At 47.7% G+C, this 20,446-nt stretch overlaps 1 protein-coding gene across 2 annotated transcripts; it reads left to right on the top strand.

The window, feature by feature from the left end:
* Nucleotides 1-718: 718 nt before the first annotated feature.
* On the top strand, nucleotides 719-19,182 carry cables1 (Cdk5 and Abl enzyme substrate 1). Of its 2 annotated transcripts, XM_076981239.1 has the most exons (10): nucleotides 719-1,438; nucleotides 6,969-7,040; nucleotides 7,546-7,638; nucleotides 8,574-8,651; nucleotides 11,614-11,719; nucleotides 11,881-12,034; nucleotides 12,159-12,262; nucleotides 16,260-16,366; nucleotides 16,967-17,174; nucleotides 17,459-19,182. In XM_076981239.1, exons 1-10 carry the CDS (start codon nucleotides 924-926, stop codon nucleotides 17,597-17,599), a joined length of 1,578 nt encoding a protein of 525 aa, XP_076837354.1. In that variant the 5' UTR covers nucleotides 719-923; the 3' UTR covers nucleotides 17,600-19,182. The 2 variants fall into 2 exon arrangements, with proteins under 2 accessions (XP_076837354.1, XP_076837355.1); XM_076981240.1 differs by lacking the exon at nucleotides 8,574-8,651.
* Nucleotides 19,183-20,446: the final 1,264 nt, after the last annotated feature.

Raw genomic sequence — 20,446 nt, forward strand, 5'->3', positions numbered from 1 at the left:
GAAACGTGAACTGTATTATAGGGCCACCTAGTGACCCATGAATGTAATTTTCAGTATATATTTTTAATACCCAGTGAGTTTAATTCTAAAACCATAATCTATTCATGGAAAACATGCTGTCTCTTGTACTGGACGTTTGTACAGAACGGACGAAACAGAATAAACTTCTTCTCGTGTTGTTTTCATTTAATAAATAACACTTGATTATCCTTTAACCCACAATATATAATATAGTAAACACAAATGTTGTACTGAATGTATTTAACCACCAGATGGCGCAATTGCATAAATTAATGTCAGACGAGCGATTGCATCATTTTCCTTTCAATTTATTTTGTTACGCATAACTTTTATTTTAACAGATAAGCTTGATATTTTAATAGAGTAAAACGAAACGCTTTCTTATATGATATGTACAATCCATTGTAAGACAACTAATTTTTGTTGGAAACGGTTTTTCTTCTTCCAAACTAAAAACAATTTGGAACATTTGGTGATAATCACGAACTACGAACCAAGCTTAGATCGAGAATGACGCTTAGTTAAAGACCCAACACTGTTCAACACTGTGAAACTGTGGTCGCCTTTGCTTGTTTTCTTCCCGAACCATGATTAATTTTATGTAGGCTATTTTTTGGAATGCCCTGCTCTGAGACCCGGAGGGGGAGGAACAGGCAGGCAGAAAAAAACACACCTTTTCCTCCAAGCTTATTGGCCAGGCTCGTGTTCCTGCTGCCACAATACTGCACGCACGTGACCGACCTTTTTCGTACACACAGTAAAAGCGCTGGCACTTAAAAGACAACGCCATGGCGTTTTTCGCCTGCAATTTCGCCAATCGTACACAATGACACCGATCTGTTAAAAAAAAAAAAACACACAAACACCAGCACCCCGTCCGAATCTCTCGCCGGAGGTGGACCATGGCGACTGCCACGACCACGCTGCAGAAGCTCCCCGGTGTGGAGCACGCACGGAAGCGCATAGACCCGCGGAGGAGACAAGCCGCGCTCTCGTTCCTCAGCAACATCTCGCTGGACGGGCGTCCCGTGCAGGACGACGGGGACGATCAGCTCGACGAGGACGGTTCGCTGGACGCGAGGACTAGACGGAGCCTGGTTTCTGCGGCGGAGCACGCCGCGGCCCACGCGCTGGCCGCGGCGAACCAGGCTCTGGGCGACCGCGCGAGCTTCGGCGCGAGCCCCTCCGCCGCCGCCGCGTGCTCGGACGCGGAGGGGGAGGCGTTCGCCAGCGGGGCGCAGATCCACTCCGTGTTCAGCTCGCCGTTCTCCGCCGTGCCGCCCGCCACGAGAGGGAGACTACAGACGTTCACTCAGGGAATACTACCGGCCGCCTACTCCAGGCAATCCCCACAAAACTACTGCTGTCTGGAGGGGGGTCAGATCAGCAGCTCCGCACTGGAGCTGCAGAGATCAAGGTAACTAAACGGACGCGTCTGTCTATTTGTCTCTAACCAGAATAATCACGAAGTAATCCGGTAATCGGGCAATAATTGTCAGCAAATATGCACAAGTGCACGTACCCCGTCGCCAATTAACCCCCAGCCTCTCAACTCTCAGTTAGAGTCCATATGTTGCATGTGTTGGGCTTCTGGATGTTCTAGCTGGTTGCTCCTGTAATGCACGGTGCACAGACGCTCACGTGCGCGTGGGTTACGTAATAGTGCAGGCCACGAGCGCATCGCGGGGTTCGGCGTGCACGTGCAGCCGCTGAGGTGTTTCTCTCGGTGGTCGAGCCGCGACGCATCGGATTTAGGATCGCTTTAGACGTTTTTTTGGGATGTTTTTCCCGAATTTTGTTTATTTGTATCATATTGGCTAGTTTTCTTGTCGCTCCCCCCTCCAAGGGGCAATTTTAGACCAATCAAAAGTCAAACAAGTACAGGCGAAAGATACAGGTGTGTTGAAAGGTGAAAACTCTAACCTGGCTGGTCTGTGCTTTACGCCAGAAGTCATTAACGTTTAATACTTTACTTGCACAGTGACAACTTCTTTCACACAGAGTAATACCTACTGTTTGGTGCTGCTGTGAATAGCTCAACGCTTTCTTTCACTTAATTTATATCTCCGTCTTGAGGTAAATATCAATTAATTTATAGTGCCATGCCATTTTATTAACCGCTGGACATGCAAAATAACTTGTGGAGTTTTTTCTCTTCAGGGTTGTAATCACCACGGGACTGTACTGACCAGCGTGCGGTAGTGTAGGTTAATATTAAGATGTACATAGAAATCAAGAAATGACACGAGGCCTCCAAGAGACAACGTTACTGTCCGTCACGTGTGGTGGATTTTGTCATTCGACTGCTTCAGAAAACCTCTGAAACCTCTAAAAACACATTTGCATTCAGAGTGCAAAAATACACAATAAACTGGTACTTTTGTCAGTACCAGTTTGTTCCTGCCAACGTCAAAAACGTTGGCAGGAACAAAGCACACCTCTGCATCCCACAGTGGAGGAGGAGTGTACCTTCATCCACCCAGACCTTCTCCACCTTCGTACACATGTAATCAATGACGCTCACCACCTCATGTGGTTAACCCTATAAGTCGCACTCATTCTTGTCGCCAACTTCTGTTGGCGGACTTTGTGTGGTGTACAGTGTTGTTTACCGTCTGTAGCCTATGAGCTAACCACCTCATGAGGAAGAGGCCGAGTGTTAACCACACAGAAGTGCACTTTCTCCTTCGGGTCTCTTATCGCTCTCTCTCTCTCTCTCGCTTGTTCTTTCACAATATAAACTTACAGCAACCCGAGACTCGCACGGCCGTGCGTGCTGCGCCGTCTGTGTGCGCTGGATTCGGTGTCGGGCCATAGAGAAATGTGACCTTGTTTCGTGCGAACTGGCCCGTCGCCCCAAACAGCCTTTACCTTGCCCAGTACGTCAGTCCAGCAGGCCCGGTTTATGTTGCCTGTGACTCGTCTTGGCCGACTGCAGGTTTTTGTGTGTGTGTGTGTGTGTGTGTGTGTGTGTGCGCGCGGTTTTTTTCCTCGTGCAGTTGAGGCGAGTTGTTGTGACACATCCGAGCTGTCTGCTTATCCCGTTCTTGGCGTCACTGGATCTGGTTCGGTCTGAGCTGGCCAAATACATTCTGTCCTACATTCTACAAATAGTGGCGTTTTACTATTCGGTTACGTTACTTTTCACGAACGGGCTTTTATTAGGCACAGTGTGACGTGGCGCTGCGATTAAACACATTTCTCAACCGCTGCTCCACCCCGACGCTAGTCTCTTCACTTCCTTATCCCACATGTCACATGACCCCTAATTCACTGTTTGCTCCCTCTGTCGAGTTGCAGATTTCCCTGCCAGTGTTGGCTAAAAGCCTCCACACTGATCTGCTAACAGAACCCAAGGTTGCTGTGAGCCCAGGAATGGCCCTAGGCTATGAAAAAAAAAGTGTAGCCTTCTAAAAGATTTTGCATGCACAGTACAACAAGGGCAGGATAAGGAACAGGCCAGTGTGATGCAGGATGCATCGTTATGCCTAATTATGATGCAACAGGAAACGTGAAAAAAAAAAACCAACATGCACAATATGAACAGAAGTAGCCTCTCGAACGAATCGCCGCGGTTTATACGAGAATCGTCTCGTCGTGGTCAGTCTTTGTTTGGATTTGCTGGAGTTTTTGTTTTGTGGGTCTCGCTCTCGGATTTCCTACGACGTGCCATTTATTATCAGTGCATGCGTTTTGTTAGCTTATCCGACGAAAGACCAAACAAAACCTGGCAGGGAACGAACTCGATATTTTGGTGTTCTGTCTCTCGTGTGCGTGAGATCCCATGGGAGGATGAAATGCTTCAGTGATTGAATTTTTTCTTAGCCAGTTGATCCAAGGGGCCCCTGCTCTCATGAGCACGTAGGTTGTAACCTGTATAGCCTGTACTGTAAATCCGACCGTAATAACATTATTATTAGTACTGATATTTACACATTTACCTAACACTGTCTCATACATGCTCATACATGCATCACCCTAACGCGCTCTCTCCACCTTACCAGGTGTCCCACGCGCTGTCACTTTGACACACTCGCTCTACTTCTGCCCGTCTACCCACACACACACACACACACACACACACACACACAGTGTCTGGCTTGTTCTTAGCGAGCAGCTGGTGGAAACTAACACAGGTTTCTGGCTGGAAGGGGAAAATTGCCCGGTCTTTAGCCCTCTCCCTCTCTCTCTCTGCCTCTCGCCCTCCCTCCATCTCTCTCTCTCTCTCTCCCCCTCCATTCCTCTGTTGCTCCCTCCTCCACTTCCTCTCCCAGACTCCCTCCTGTCTTGCCTCTGTTAGCCAGAAAAGTGTAGAGTCTTTAGATGGACTGCCAAGAGTGGTTGTTTGATGTCCTAACACATGGCCATAAAAGGCATATATATATAAACACACACGCTAACACTTCATGCTTTCCACCTGTCACAGTATCCGATTATTCCTAATAATCATATGATTCGTGCATGCAAAGTTAACTGGGCCTGAAACAGAAGCCTTCTGATTTATTTGAACGGTCCACCAGTCCAGCGTTGCCCCCACGTCCTGGCCCGCCCCCGTCTGGTGGGCCCCTGATGTCTCCGGACGGGGCCCCTGCACACATCGTGCTCCTTTGGCGATTGCGCAATCGGCTGGGAGTGTTGCCGGTTGACTGCGCAGGCGTCCGTGGTGATGGGCCGGATCAGCCCACAGCGATCACGCCCTGCAGCTCCAGTATGAGGACGGTGTGCGGAACATGAAGTAATGAACGTGACACCTTGACTCGCACCGACACGAATAGCTGCCTCGTACAAAAGATGCACGCTTTCACGACTAATAATGCATGTTTGTTTTCTGCACTATTGGCTTTTTAGGGCCTAAATCAGTAAGTAAATGCCAAACAGCATTAAACTAAACCGGGCCGGGCACTGGCAGATTAATTTGTTCCCTTGCCATCCAGTTGTGTAGCGTAGTGAGATGTGTTCACATCCTAATCAGGGTTGCGTGTTTGACATTCGAAACATTTCTCATGCCCTGAAAGAGCTCCGGTTTTAGCAGCACGTCGGCATCCAGAAACCATTATACTGGAACATGCAACTAGCCAGAACCCCCTAAAGCGGCCCAACAAAAAAAACGCCCGCACTGCTGCGAGTCCGATGTTTTCCACAGCGGGAAGGAATTTGGCAGCTGTCCACGCCGGCCTTCTGAAACAATGTCCCGTGTTTATTTGAATGGAGCGAGTGGAAGGAAGTTCGGCTGCGTAAATGCCACGTTCACGAGCCTCTGGCCCCCTTCGGCCGTCCGGCAGCACCGCGACGGGAGGATCGGGTCCAGGACGAGCGGACGTGGCCGGAGGGTCTCCGGTCTGCGCCGCTGTGTAAGGACCGCGGGAGCCCGGCCTGGCGAGAGGCGGGTTCGGCGCATGGCCATGCGGAGCGGATTTGCGACGCTTTGTGTTTCTTATCCGGCTTAGTGCTGGAATCGGATGCTGTAGAAGTAGCTCCAGACGTGGTGGTGGGCGGCGACCAACGCAGACGAGCGAAGGCCGCACGTTTCCTCTCGCCACTGCGTTCGGCCGGCGTATTCCAACGTGAACGCTGCAGTGTGTGACTGAGTCTCTCTGTTCCACAAGGATGTGGAGACGATTGATCAGCGTCGTCTGGAAAACAACAGCTATTCTCAGTTACTGCAGCCCCTCTCAACACACACACACACACAGTCATCCCATCAGGCCTCACCACTGCTGAAAAACAAACGGGCCCAAGCATCTTCCAGTTTTGGATTTAACGGAACAGAGATCACAGTCTTCAGCCCACTTGAAATGGGGTCATGAACTTTTAGATGTTTTTTGACAAATATAATCTCTGAGGGACGGGCCTAGATGCTGTAGATTCATGGGTAACGCAATCCCGCGTGGTTCTTTGTTCCTTTAAAACTCGTGTCCTGGTACAACCTAACGTCTTGCGGTGACTAAAAACATTAATGCATTTTTAATGCCGCGGAGATGAAGTCTCCGACTTCTCATGCGTCCCCGGCCCCCTCCGCCCGCAAACACTTAGTACATGGTACTCTGAATTGAGCACGATGGGACTCTTCTCACGGCGTACGTGTTTGCGCTTAAATTTCAAGGATCGTTTGGCACTCAACCAGGCATGTTTTGTTCTCCGCACTCAGCGGGACCAGGCCCGACCTGGTTTCACCAACCACTGTCTTCTCTGGAAAAGCTAAATATGAGCAGAGAGGCGGAGACTTGGAGCGTGACCTCCTAGCGGGGGGGGACTAAAGACGTTTAGATACACAAACTAGTGTGAGATTTGTGTGAATCGCACCGCGTTAGCAGGGTTCAGAAAGTCATCTTAACCTTGTGCGGAAGCCTGTATAATGAAGTCTCTGAGAATGTGGATAAAATCAATACTGGAGTAGAACTTTACATTTAGGGCTCTTATCCAGAGCGACTTACAAAACGCTTTGTCATCTGTTCACAGGATGCGTACTAGATAGTACTGTAGAATTCATGATATTCCAGTGGAATACTACAAAACTACAGCAATCAGTGCAAACAAACATAGGCTCCATATTACAAAACAACAGGAATTAAAACCAATACCTAGAATAGGTGGGGAAAAATGGATGCTTTATACATATGGTAAATCAGTCTTGGACCATATATTCTTGGGCTTGTGCTGTGTGATTTTCAGTTGGAAAAGAAAGTTGAAGGTTCTGTGCTAATTACTTGTTAAATATTTCAAGCAGTGTCTCCGAGTCCTCCCAGACCACCGGGACGACCAACCACAGCTGGTGTCATTTACTTTCTGAATGGTAGAAGCGTGAATTGTCGTCTGGTCCCCAGGACTGACTGCCGGACTCCGCTGGGGTTGTTGATGTGTGAGGGGCCCTGATGTGCATCGCTTCTCTCTCTCTCTCTCTCGCTCTCGCTTCTCTCTCGCTCTCGCTTCTCTCTCGCTCTCTCCAGGCGGAGACTGATCTCCCAGCGTTCTTCACTGGAGACTCTGGAGGACATTGAGGAAAATGCTCCCCTTCGCAGGTATACAGATCTCACATACACGTATACACACACACACACACACACACACTCTCTGTGTGTGAAGGGTACAGCATCTTCGAGAGCCCACCAGTGCATTTTAACATGGTGCAGTACAGTATTTTTGCCAGTGTAACACTGATGCCACCTAGATCGCAGCTTCCTTAGTCCAGTTGTGCCTGACGCTTTGAACAGCACACATTCATATTTTATCTGAGTCTTACCGTATGGTAATTATCAGTCACTTCGTGGGCTTAATCAAATTAATGGGACTGGCGCTGGGAGACGATCTGTAGACGCTACTTGCGCTGTTACATTAAAAATGTTAACATTTGTACACGAAGCAAGAAATAACCACTTACACTCCCCCCCACCCCCCACTCAACAACTTAGACTCGCCATCCCGCAACCCCTCCCTGAAATCAATTTTTGCAACTTGGGATGTCTGATATACTGCGCGTCATGAGTCATATGATAAAGTTCTTACGGCGCGATCCGTTTGTCTTAGGTGCCGAACCTTATCTGGCTCGCCCCGACCAAAAAACTTCAAGAAGGTACATTTCATCAAGAACCTGCGGCAGCACGACATTCGCAACGGCAGGTGGGTTCCCGTCCGTGGACGGCCGCTCAGGAAGACACAGGTCTCCCGCCCACAGGGAGCACAAAATGGCGGCGCTTTACCCCTTACACCTCACTATAGTATTCTCCCTCCATTTTGTTTTTTGAGAAGTGTTCTCATGTCGTCATAGCAACGTTGTTTGGTTTGGAAGATTGAACTGTTTCATTTGCCCAAACGAAAACGCAACGTGAGCCCCGCTCGCAACGTGGAACCCGAACACGTATAGCGAACTTGCTGTTACTTTCAAAGTACTTCAGAGAACCGTTGGTCTGATCATGTAGTATGTCGTACTTCTAAATATTCATCAGAGAAATGTAGTTTGTTTAGTTTCCATACCGTCTTTGTAGTTCCCAACGGTAGCGCTCTGACACGACAGATGCCGCTTGGTATCAGGTTTCAGTGCAACACTGCAACTAAGTCTTATCACCTCCATCTAAAGGGAAGTATTTCCTTGTCCATAGAAAAGGCTGTGATTGTTTTTCGGACCAAGTGTTACGTGGACGGTCCGCATACCAGTCCTAACTCTGAATGCAGGTGTGGCGCACCTACCATTTTTCCTGCTTAGCTACAGGAGGTGCGCCTTGGTCCTGGGAGTATGTTCGTCATGTGAACGATCCCTCACAAAGTCGTGCCATCCCAGCAGAACTCGGATAGCCGTTCAAAGGCAGGGAAGATTGTCACCTGACAGATGAATCAAGATCCTTCTTTATAACCATTTAAACATTATAGTTCCTGTGCAAACAAAAATGTGTATATATGACTTTTTCCCATCTTAAAATGTTTCAAGAGCCTTTGAAAAAATATATTCCAGCAAATATGTATTTATTTATTTTACTGTTTACCGCACCATCTTTACTGCTGGCTTCTGTGTTGGCTTGGCACACTGAATTAGTTTATTTATCATTTTGTCTTTTTAGGATAGTCCTTGTCAGTGGCAGAAGATCCTTCTATAGTGTATTTTCTGTCCTGCCCTATCGAGATTGTAGCCAAACAGGGTATGTATTCTACAGCATGCAAACCGCTTCCCTTCACTCCACCCCCACCCTGGCTCCACCCCCACCCTGGCTCCACCCCCCTGGCTCCACCCCCGGCTCCACCTACCCTGGCTACACCCCCACCCCATAACGCCCTCATCCTCTCATCGTTTTTGTTCCATGGAAACCCAACGAAATTAATTGATATTTCAACATGGCCTCTGCAATCAGCATTCGCAAAAGCCTTGGAAGGTATGCCTGTCTAATGCCTAACCACATCAAATTTTGTTGCAACTTTTTTGTTGTTTTCTAGTGGTTGGAATCAATTGCGTCTTGCTTTTCGCGAGCCACAAGCCTTCACCTCAGATTTGGGGCATATCTCTAAAAGGTTTTGCTAACTTTTAAATTGTGCTATGAAATTTAAGAACCCAATGTCCCTGATCAGAGAATTTGTAAGTACAATTTGTACTTCATTTTCTGTTTTCTTGTACTTCTAGTCATCTTTTAACGTGAGAACCTGAGAATAGAAATCTGAACGTGAATGATACACTTTACATTTGCAGAAAAATTCTGACAACTGATTCGCTTGTTCCATTATCCAGCAACAGGGAGGCATGTGTTCAGTTATTAAGCAACTACAGTTGCCTCGTGTGGTTACCAATGTTAAGGTTTTCTTTAATTTTTTTCCCCCGTTTTCATGCAAAAATCGGTACCTTTGATTAGCCACAATTTATGTGTTATTCCTACTGGTCCGACCTAATTCAAAACCCAAGTGTGAAAATTAAGTTGAGAGAATATTTTCTGTGATTGAAAATGTCAGATCCTGCATGTCCTAAAGTTTTGCAGCATAATTACCACCATAGCTAAGCTACACATCCCTTCACAGAGGTACGCTGCTTTTCTGTCCGAGTGCAGTTCCCACATCTGCTTAACCCTCCGATCTTGAAATCTTGACTGAGAGCACATGCGCTTAGCTTTGATATCGTTTTTTCTTGTCATCTGTTTATTTGTTTATTTTAGACAAATCCTTTAATGTTTTAATCAGCCTCAGGAGGGGAGAGATAGGATTTCAGATGTTCCTGGTTATTATTGACCTAGCAATGATCTATCCACCTCCCCCTCTGACTTTTTTTTTTTTTTTTTTTTGGCAGGGGGTCAAGCTATGACCTTTAGAATAACACTGTCTGCTTTCTACTGAGTGCACTGTTTGGGAGTAGAAATGTTGAAGATAAGAAAACTGCTAGTGCCTTATCAAAAACCAAAAAATATGGATTCAAGTTTTGCTCAAAGATGCAAACCAACCAACTGTAGATAGGAAACTGTTACAAGACTGTAACTTATGATTCTTAAATAAAAAAAATGATCTCCATCATTTTGTGTTACATAAGTAAAAAAAAAAAAAAAAAAGTTATTTTAACTGCCCTTGGCATGTGGTGGGAACCAGACACACTTCAGGCCATCTGATAATTTGACTGTACATTCCTGTCCAGTATCCAGTAAGATGAGTAAACACCTTGCATAGAACCACTAGCCATTAGAACCACACACCCCCTCTCCTTCTCCACACGCTATTGGCTCAGCCTGCTCGTTATATAATACCATCACCACACCACACACTAACGGGGCACTGCACTCCTGCCTGAACAGTCCTGGGCGGAGCTTGTGTGTCTTGGCCCCGCCCACCCCACCTTAGGACTGTGCAGATGTGTTGAAATCACATGAGGTGTGAGCGAACCTCACAGAGAGACAGGTTAGAACGCAGGCCACTCTATAGACATCCATCACGTCTTCCCTTTTTCGTAGGCTTGCTACATTGCTCTCTGTGTTTTTTGTCCCGTCATCACTACGTCACGCAAACTGCACCTGGGAACAAGCTTCCTTTAGCAGCTTGGGCATGACTTTCCTACGCCCCTTCCCTCACTGTATCATTTGGCTCGTTTGGTGTTTGTTTTGAGATTCCTGGTGGCTGGAGGCGTTTTGCAACTCGCTTCCTCACACCAGAAATCGCCTGTAATTTCATTCTCTCTCAAATGCAGCGTAACTAGTAGGGACTCGGACGCGCTGTGATACTGACACGGCTTTCTGCACCGCACTGCTCAACATCGCTCGACAGAGTCCCTGTCCGTCTCGCTCTGAAACCCGACTCCTTCCTGCTCCGTGGTCTCCAGCGCACATTGTGGGAAGTCAGTGGGGAGCATCTTTAGCCTTCTCCAATAAATTCACTACCTTAACCGAGCAACATGGTTTTATTTATGCTGATGCTGATCCATCCAACTTCCAAATATTCTGCTCCGAATGAACTTGAGATGTTCGTGTAGTTAGAGCTGAACACGACTGAACGGCGTCAGCTGACTCCAACACGAGGCATTTGGCCGTGTAGATGAGGACTAGTTGCCATTTATTTTGAAAGCAAAGCAAAACATCCCCTGCCGGCATCCACATTTTCTTACAGGGTTGGCAGCTAGGTGCCAAACAGGTTTTATTTAGCCTTGAGCACTTAAATTGCAGCTAAATGTTCCTCCCAGACCCACAGGGGACATATTTAGCAAGGAATGCACATTTGGGTTGTTTATGGCTATTACGGGCCTGTTCCTGAGTGCCAGACATCAGTTAATGCCCAGACATGGCCTGATTTCTTTATTTAAAGGAAATGCATGGAATATTTACTGTGTCCTGAAATGTCACACCCTGGTGATACGGACTACTTTAAACTCCTGACAAACTCCTACAGGAGTAACAGAGATGTACTTTTCTCTCATGCCCACAGAGGACGTCAAACCATCCTAAGTGAATCATTTATGTATTGAACTCATAGTTTTCGTCCGAATGGCAAAAAGAAAAAAATCCCCACCTCCCCGAGAGCGATTGGACACGGGCCGCCTCGCTGCAGTGTTGTGATTGGTCGACGGTGGCGTATCGCCCCAGCGTAGAGCGTAGCCACGGCGAGCCCACGTCCCTGAGCGCCTTTCTCTTGCACCAGCAGGGACGGCAAGGGGGACGGCGGGCGCCAGAGACACCCGTCGGGCGGCGCCAGCGCCAAGGAGATGGTGATCGGCCTGGAGGGCGTGGAGCTGGGAGCCGACGGGAAGGTAAGCGCGAGAACCTTCACGCATCCCTGTTTTCTACTTCCTGGTAACCTGAAGTGTTCCTTTCCGCCATTAATCGTCTTAATGTACGGTCCCTTTTTTTTCTTGTCGACTATTCTGTCCGGATGTCGTGACGTTGGACGTGGCGTCCCGCCTGTCTGCAGACGGTGTCCTACATGCAGTTCCTGTACCCGAGCAACGTCCTGTCCCGACGCAACACCATCGACTCCACCTCGTCCTTCTCGCAGTCGCGCAACGCCAGCCATCGCAGCCTCAGTCTGGCCCGCGTCAACAGCAACCAGAGTAGCCTCGACACGGGTGTGTGTGTGTGTGTGTGTGTGTGTGTGTGTGTGTGTGTGTGTGTGTGTGAGTTCTGGAAGACCCAGTCCTGGCTGTGCAGCGTGTAGGTGTCGTTTACTTTGCTGTCTTTGCTGGTCCGCAGGGAATGAAGTGGGAGATTTCAGGGAGTACGACCCCAACCTGCTTGACGACCCCCAGTGGCCATGTGGGAAACACAAGCGAGTCCTCATCTTCCCCTCCTACATGGTGAGTGGGCTTATGTAGCGCACTGTAGTCTAAAACCCTGCACGGCACTGTAGTCTAAAACCCTGCACGGCACTGTAGTCTAAAACCCTGCACGGCACTGTAGTCTAAAACCCTGCACGGCACTGTAGTCCAAAACCCTGCACGGCACTGTAGTCCAAAACCCTGCACGGCACTGTAGTCTAAAACCCTGCACGGCACTGTAGTCTAAAACCCTGCACGGCACTGTAGTCTAAAACCCTGCACGGCACTGTAGTCTAAAACCCTGCACGGCACTGTAGTCCAAAACCCTGCACGGCACTGTAGTCTAAAACCCTGCACGGCACTGTAGTCCAAAACCCTGCACGGCACTGTAGTCCAAAACCCTTCACGGCACTGTAGTCCAAAACCCTGCACGGCACTGTAGTCTAAAACCCTGCACGGCACTGTAGTCCAAAACCCTGCACGGCACTGTAGTCCAAAACCCTGCACGGCACTGTAGTCCAAAACCCTGCACGGCACTGTAGTCTAAAACCCTGCACGGCACTGTAGTCCAAAACCCTGCACGGCACTGTAGTCTAAAACCCTGCACGGCACTGTAGTCTAAAACCCTGCACGGCACTGTAGTCTAAAACCCTGCACGGCACTGTAGTCTAAAACCCTGCACGGCACTGTAGTCTAAAACCCTGCACGGCACTGTAGTCTAAAACCCTGCACGGCACTGTAGTCTAAAACCCTGCACGGCACTGTAGTCCAAAACCCTGCACGGCACTGTAGTCTAAAACCCTGCACGGCACTGTAGTCCAAAACCCTGCACGGCACTGTAGTCTAAAACCCTGCACGGCACTGTAGTCCAAAACCCTGCACGGCACTGTAGTCTAAAACCCTGCACGGCACTGTAGTCTAAAATCCTGCACGGCACTGTAGTCCAAAACCCTGCACGGCACTGTAGTCTAAAACCCTGCACGGCACTGTAGTCCAAAACCCTGCACGGCACTGTAGTCTAAAACCCTGCATGGCACTGTAGTCCAAAACCCTGCACGGCACTGTAGTCCAAAACCCTGCACGGCACTGTAGTCCAAAACCCTTCACGGCACTGTAGTCTAAAACCCTGCACGGCACTGTAGTCTAAAACCCTGCACGGCACTGTAGTCTAAAACCCTGCACGGCACTGTAGTCCAAAACCCTGCACGGCACTGTAGTCCAAAACCCTGCACGGCACTGTAGTCTAAAACCCTGCACGGCACTGTAGTCTAAAACCCTGCACGGCACTGTAGTCTAAAACCCTGCACGGCACTGTAGTCTAAAACCCTGCACGGCACTGTAGTCTAAAACCCTGCACGGCACTGTAGTCTAAAACCCTGCACGGCACTGTAGTCCAAAACCCTGCACGGCACTGTAGTCCAAAACCCTGCACGGCACTGTAGTCCAAAACCCTGCACGGCACTGTAGTCCAAAACCCTTCACGGCACTGTAGTCCAAAACCCTGCACGGCACTGTAGTCCAAAACCCTGCACGGCACTGTAGTCTAAAACCCTGCACGGCACTGTAGTCCAAAACCCTGCACGGCACTGTAGTCCAAAACCCTGCACGGCACTGTAGTCCAAAACCCTGCACGGCACTGTAGTCTAAAACCCTGCACGGCACTGTAGTCCAAAACCCTGCACGGCACTGTAGTCTAAAACCCTGCACGGCACTGTAGTCTAAAACCCTGCACGGCACTGTAGTCTAAAACCCTGCACGGCACTGTAGTCTAAAACCCTGCACGGCACTGTAGTCTAAAACCCTGCACGGCACTGTAGTCCAAAACCCTGCACGGCACTGTAGTCCAAAACCCTGCACGGCACTGTAGTCTAAAACCCTGCACGGCACTGTAGTCCAAAACCCTGCACGGCACTGTAGTCTAAAACCCTGCACGGCACTGTAGTCCAAAACCCTGCACGGCACTGTAGTCTAAAACCCTGCACGGCACTGTAGTCTAAAATCCTGCACGGCACTGTAGTCCAAAACCCTGCACGGCACTGTAGTCTAAAACCCTGCACGGCACTGTAGTCCAAAACCCTGCACGGCACTGTAGTCTAAAACCCTGCATGGCACTGTAGTCCAAAACCCTGCACGGCACTGTAGTCCAAAACCCTGCACGGCACTGTAGTCCAAAACCCTTCACGGCACTGTAGTCTAAAACCCTTCACGGCACCTTGGTCTAAAACCCTGCACGGCACCTTGGTCTAAAACCCAGTCTTGACATTGATTTCTCCCAAGCAAATTCAACTTGCTTGAATGTAATGCTTGTGAATGATTGAGATATCAGTACTCCTCTTAGTGTGTGTGTGTTCAAAAGTAGTGTTATATTGCCTGTGCTTGTTAACCATCACTATAGTTGCCTTATTGACCCCTGACCTGAGGAAGTGCACCCTTCCCTTTTTGCAGAATGATTGCTCCAATGAGTTGGTGTAGCATCTCCCCCTATTTTTCCTTTGACGCAGAAGTTATCATGCCCTTGTGTCCCAGCGGAGAAGATGTCTTCCTCGTTTTTACTCCCAGTTCATGTCCCATTTTAGCTGTGCTTTTGTTGGGGGGGGGGCCTTGGCGTACGAGGGAGGGGGGACGTGAGGAAGAAGGCCCCCCCCCTCCCCCCACTAATGAGACTGTTCAGCTCTGTGTGGAGGATGGCGTTCATCAGAGGAACAGTGTGCATGTTTTTAACCATGGACTGGAGTCTCATCGCACCCTACTATCTTAAGAATATGATATTCTAAAGTAAAACTTTTTTTGTAAAAACTTTTTTGCACAATGCGACCCACGGAAAGTGTCTAGACCTGTTTCTTCTCCTCTCTCTCTCTCTCTCTCTTTCTTTTTTCGGGTTCCTCTGATTTCTAACCCCAGTATCTTTTTTTAAAAGCTGAGACTACAGCAGGATGTATGTGTTAAGGTTTTTATTTATTTCACTTTTCCTGGAGTAGGTGTTTAGCTGAGGTAATTGGCTTGGTGCGCTCACGCTCTGAACTTCATTCCCAGTCCTGGTTGCACCTCTACCGCTCGTCCTTTTCCTGTGAAACCGCAGGGACCCAATATTCCTTCAGCATCACGCAGAGGCTAAAACTTTCCTGCTTGTAGACAATCCTGCACCTCGTTTATCGTGACCTCACGAGCTGCTTGACTGTCGTGATTCACGAGGGTCCTCCAGCCAAAAATCCATTAGGCAGACTTGAAATATGAGACACCAGCATGGATAATGGCTGATGCACACGCAGGACAACACAAACCAGCTGGTCTGGTCAGTAAACCGAGCGTGAGCACTAAACTGGCTTTAGTGGTCTGTGAAGTGCACTGACTGAGCTTTGTAAAGCTACAATTTAAAGGATTTGTGATGGCGGGGGGGGGGGGGGGGGGGGGCAATGTAATTAAATGGCACCCTACTAGAGATAGAAGGATCGATTGAATATGAATCAGTATCAATGATTGGCCAATATTTCTCCAATTTAGCCAATCGATGGTGTTAAACACATGAGCCTAATTTATGGTATTTCCAGCTCACGTTTCATCCAGGAAGAGGGGCCCTCTGTGAAATGTCTTCTGGCCAGGTTTCTGAACCGCTAGGTGGAAATAAAAAGTTACACACCATTTAATTTTTGACAAAGGGACTAAATCGGGCCTCACAAGAACAGTTTATGGCGTTGATGTGCTCATGGAAAACATGTCATCTGTCTGGGAGATTTTTGTAATTTATTTTTATTTTTACCATATGTGTGACACTCATTCAGGACGTTTGTAAAATTTGTCAAATCAACGTGTGTCTCGTGGGTGATCGAATTTATACACATAACCAGCCCTTCTCAGTTTGAGATGTGGGACTCTGCCGCTTAAAAACCCTTCCTGATGTAGTAAATTCTGTCTTACAGAGCCTTAAAGTGTCATTGACCAAAAACACTAACTGGATTTAGAATGGATGAGGACTCTTGCCCAAGGGAAGTTCTCCTTTAACCATCTGCCACTGTCTGTCCACTCCACTTCCCTGCAGACCACAGTCATCGAGTACGTCAAGCCCTCTGATCTCAAGAAGGACATGAATGAGACGTTCAAGGAGAAGTTCCCCCATATTCGTCTGACTCTCAGCAAGATCAGGAGGTAAAGCCCTCAGCATCTGCAAGCCTTCCCCATCTGTTGCTCTGTTAAGCATCAAAAAATCTTATTTGTGAAATCTTATTTGTGAATGTGAATAGATCCCCGAACTCTGCTAAAGGTCAATTGGTCATTCACACCCTCTCTTGGTTGATCTTATTCCATAATGAGATTTGATTAAAGGCCTAAAGGCACAGTTGGCCCCTACATGTCAGTCCTGGATCAGGATAACATTTACATTTACATTTACATTTACATTTAAGTGGCCCAAAGATCCTTCAACAGAATTTAACAGAATGCATCAATTATAGCTGTAAAGGTAGAAAAGGACAGAAATGTGATAATGTTTGTTGATCATATTGTATCTGTTGTAGATGGAACATATACGGTCATTCATGTTTATACCTATATATAGCAAACAGAAAAGGGGAATTTAAGACATCTTGTCTTAATCTAGTGTAATTCTCACTGCCCGGTACTATTGAAGAAACACGAGTAAATATTGGGCCTATCGGGGCAGACCTGGGTCCACTTGGCCACCCATCTGTAGCTGCAGACCAGCCTTTTCCTGTCTGACGGGGCATCCTGGGGGCCGTGTTGTTGCAGCCTGAAACGGGAGATCCGTAAGCTGGCCCAGGAGGAGTGCGGCTACGAGGAGCCCACCGTGGCCATGGCCTTCGTCTACTTCGAGAAGCTGGTGCTCCAGGGTAAACTCCATAAGCAGAATCGCAAGCTGTGTGCCGGCGCCTGCGTCCTGCTGGCCGCCAAGATCGCCGGCGACCTCAAGAAGCACGAGGTCAAGCTTCTGATCGACGTAAGTCCCGCGTCCCGTACCCCCCCCCGGCATCTTGATGTTTGCCGCCAAGCCGGCGATTCGGCCCTCCTGGCGCGAGCGGACCGGGAACCGAGCGCGGCCCTTTTGCGCAAGCCAGTTTGGACAAAGACGTTTGGCTGAACGCGTCACGGATTAGGACTTGGGTCACACCATCTCGATTAAATCTTTACAGTAGTGTGCATTTTTCATGACGTCGCGGTGTTTCGTTCAGTCCCGAGGCGTGATGTATAATGTATAAAGCCTGTGGTATTTTTGGTCTTCAGAAACTGGAGGAGAGGTTTCGGGTGAATCGCCGTGAGCTGATCGCCTTCGAGTTCCCCGTGCTGGTGGCCCTGGAGTTCAACCTCCACCTCCCCGAGCACGAGGTCATGCCCCACTATCGACGCCTCCTGCAGAACTCCTAGCAACACCTCCCCATCAGGAGAGCCCCTCTGGGCTGGGTCCTGATCTCCTCGCCCGTGAGAACATCCTTACGTTCCTGAACGGCATCTTCATCCTAAGGTGTTGAAGATAGGACACTTTTACAGGAGCTCTCTTCAGCCAAAGTGAAAACTCTACATGGGACATTTTTATTTGATTGTACTGTCTTCAGAACATTGATCCTTGAAACACATACATTATAATTTTCATTTTTTAGCAGACCCAAGAAAAAACGGGTTTAAGAGAATCCTGCTTTGTTTCTGAAGTCTACTCTAAAACGGAAAGCATTTTTTGATTTTTATTTTTTTTTTAATAAGTTTTGCATTCCTGCCACAACAGCTTGATTTTTTCGTCATCACATCTTCCTCTATGTTCTCAACCATTCTCTCTCCTGTGCGTGCTTCATAGCTTCAAGATGAACCTGTGAAGTCCTGAAGTAGTCATAGGGATGGCTGTTACCCTCGTTTGGAGACCTTCAATACTAAAGTGCACTTTTCTGGTTTTGGGAACTGCAGAGATCCGGGCCAGCTGCAAGGTCTCCCAACTGGGGCAATTTCATCTCCTTCCTAAAATTTTATTATTTTTTTTTACCAGCATTTCCAGTCTTAGCATTAGCACCGCCATGCTGAAACCCGGTCTGGGCTGAACGGAGGCACAGACAAGTCAGGGTTTTGTTTTCTAAAGCCGTGCATCAGCACACTCGTGTTCCTTTTCTATTTTTGTTTTGTTTTCTCTTCCGTGTTAGTTTCGCTTTCGGAAGAGGCGTCCGTTTTGGGGAGCTGCGTGTGCGGTGACTCTGCCTGTGCTCTATGTTAGAGTGGATTCTAAGCACATTTGTAGTGCTGGGCTGGGGATGGATCGAGAAGGTGAAAGGTCATCCATGCAAAGGTCAATCAACACTAAACGTCTGTTCCATGCAGCCTTTGGCTGTGCTACCTAATCAGTATTAAGATAAGTTCCAATCTTTAGTGTTGTAACTTGCGTTGGGTCCACTATGTTTGCTCGTTTTTAAAACACGTTGATGACTTTCAGCAATGTGACTTTTTTTAATCCCCCAGTTGCCCGATTTGCTGTATACGAGCAGGAACAATCTGGGCTTTGAGTTTTCGCATGTTTGTGCGAACTGCGTGATCGTTTCACCATTCGTTTCTCATCACAACACCAGTTATGTTGGAGTAGGAGTAAAAGTAACGTTCTGTGGAAAAATACCTTGATGGAATTGTGGAGAGGAGAAAAAAGAAAAAAAAGAACGTATTGTAAGTCCTCGTGACATTGAGCACTGACGGCAAGTTCAGTAGGGGGATCATATGCGATTCTGAATGATTGTTCTATGTGAAAATAATTGACTTGCACTTTATTCATTACCGGGCAGTCGGACCACCACAACCAGCCCATGATATGTTTGTAAGATTGTGTAAATACACTTGTGTAAATATGCTTATTTGCTTGTTAAATAAAACAAAAAATATATACCTTTTGTTTTCATACAAGGTGACTGAACATGTAAGCATTCATTTAAAAAACTTGGTTAATGAGTTAATACAAATGAAAGGGTTTTACTAAGCAACATGTGGTGCCTCTAGTGATTTCCTGGTCACATCAGTGTATAACTGTACACAGTTGGTCTCAGCATTCAATCCTATGACTGTCGAGTAAAAAAACTTACACTAGATCCATGGGCGTAGATGATAAAACACCTCCATGCTCCTGGATTAAATGCTCATTTTGAAACTAATTCTCAATTGTTTTGCTCATTTAATTAATCATCGGTCATTAACAAGTTATAACCAAACTGTACTCATGAATTATACGCCCATTTGCACAAGCCTGTTCCACTAGACCGCAATCCTGGACAAGGGTGAAGTGACTTACACGCTTACCGCACACTTGTTAATCATTTAGAGCCAGTGTGGTATGAGTTGCATCCGCTTGATTTGCCCAGCAGGCATTACGTAATAAAAAAATAAAACGTTCTGCACACGTTTAATATGAAACAGCCGCGTTGCGTTATTAGTCAACGTTTAGCAAAGGTTACACCATAAACAAACTCTGAGAACAGCATGGCTTGCAATAAACAGATTAAACCTCGCAAAACTGATCACGTCGCACTCTTGGCTCGGAAAGCAACCGAGAGAACTGTTGACGAGACCAGAGAAGTCTAACACGATGCCAGAGTAAACAAGGCCCGTAGTCACACCGGTCCCGTCCATCAAAACAAACCCACACGCCTGTGGTTAGCGTGCCTGGAGGCTTAACCTTCACCTGCTGACCATACAACACACCCTAGCTCCGGATATTAAAACCAGTTAAGACCCAAACAGGGTTTGGGATCCGAGGCCCAACCTCACGTCCAGCACACAACATGCAAGTTGGCACAGACGCAGAAAACTTAGATGCTTCACCTGCACAAAGATCTACCTGCCCGTGCAGACAGATAATCCAGCCGTTATTGTCAGCACCATTTAAGACTTTGCTGGATTACAGTTCTGTACATCAGATGCCATTTGGCAAAACCAGGGCAGGAAGGCAACATTAAAGGAGGTAGTTGTACCCGGAATGCAATAAGATCAGTCAGGCGCAAGATTACACCCCCCTGTGTGTGCAGGGAATGTTGATTTAACCAGATTAGAAGGGCTGGATTCAACAACATCCAGGTTAGCAACTGCACATCAGAAAGAACATAACCGGTACACACTGCACCAGAGGCCTGAGGTGGGTTTGATTCTCAGCAGTATCAGTCGAACCGACCACGCAGCCCTACTGCGACCCGTGAAAACTGAAGCGATGTGAAACGGGCCCGGTGTTGTTTTTCAGAGTTCCAAATTAAAAAC

The sequence above is a fragment of the Brachyhypopomus gauderio genome, chromosome 19, assembly GCF_052324685.1.
Source record: "Brachyhypopomus gauderio isolate BG-103 chromosome 19, BGAUD_0.2, whole genome shotgun sequence".
Taxonomy (NCBI): Eukaryota; Metazoa; Chordata; class Actinopteri; order Gymnotiformes; family Hypopomidae; genus Brachyhypopomus; species Brachyhypopomus gauderio.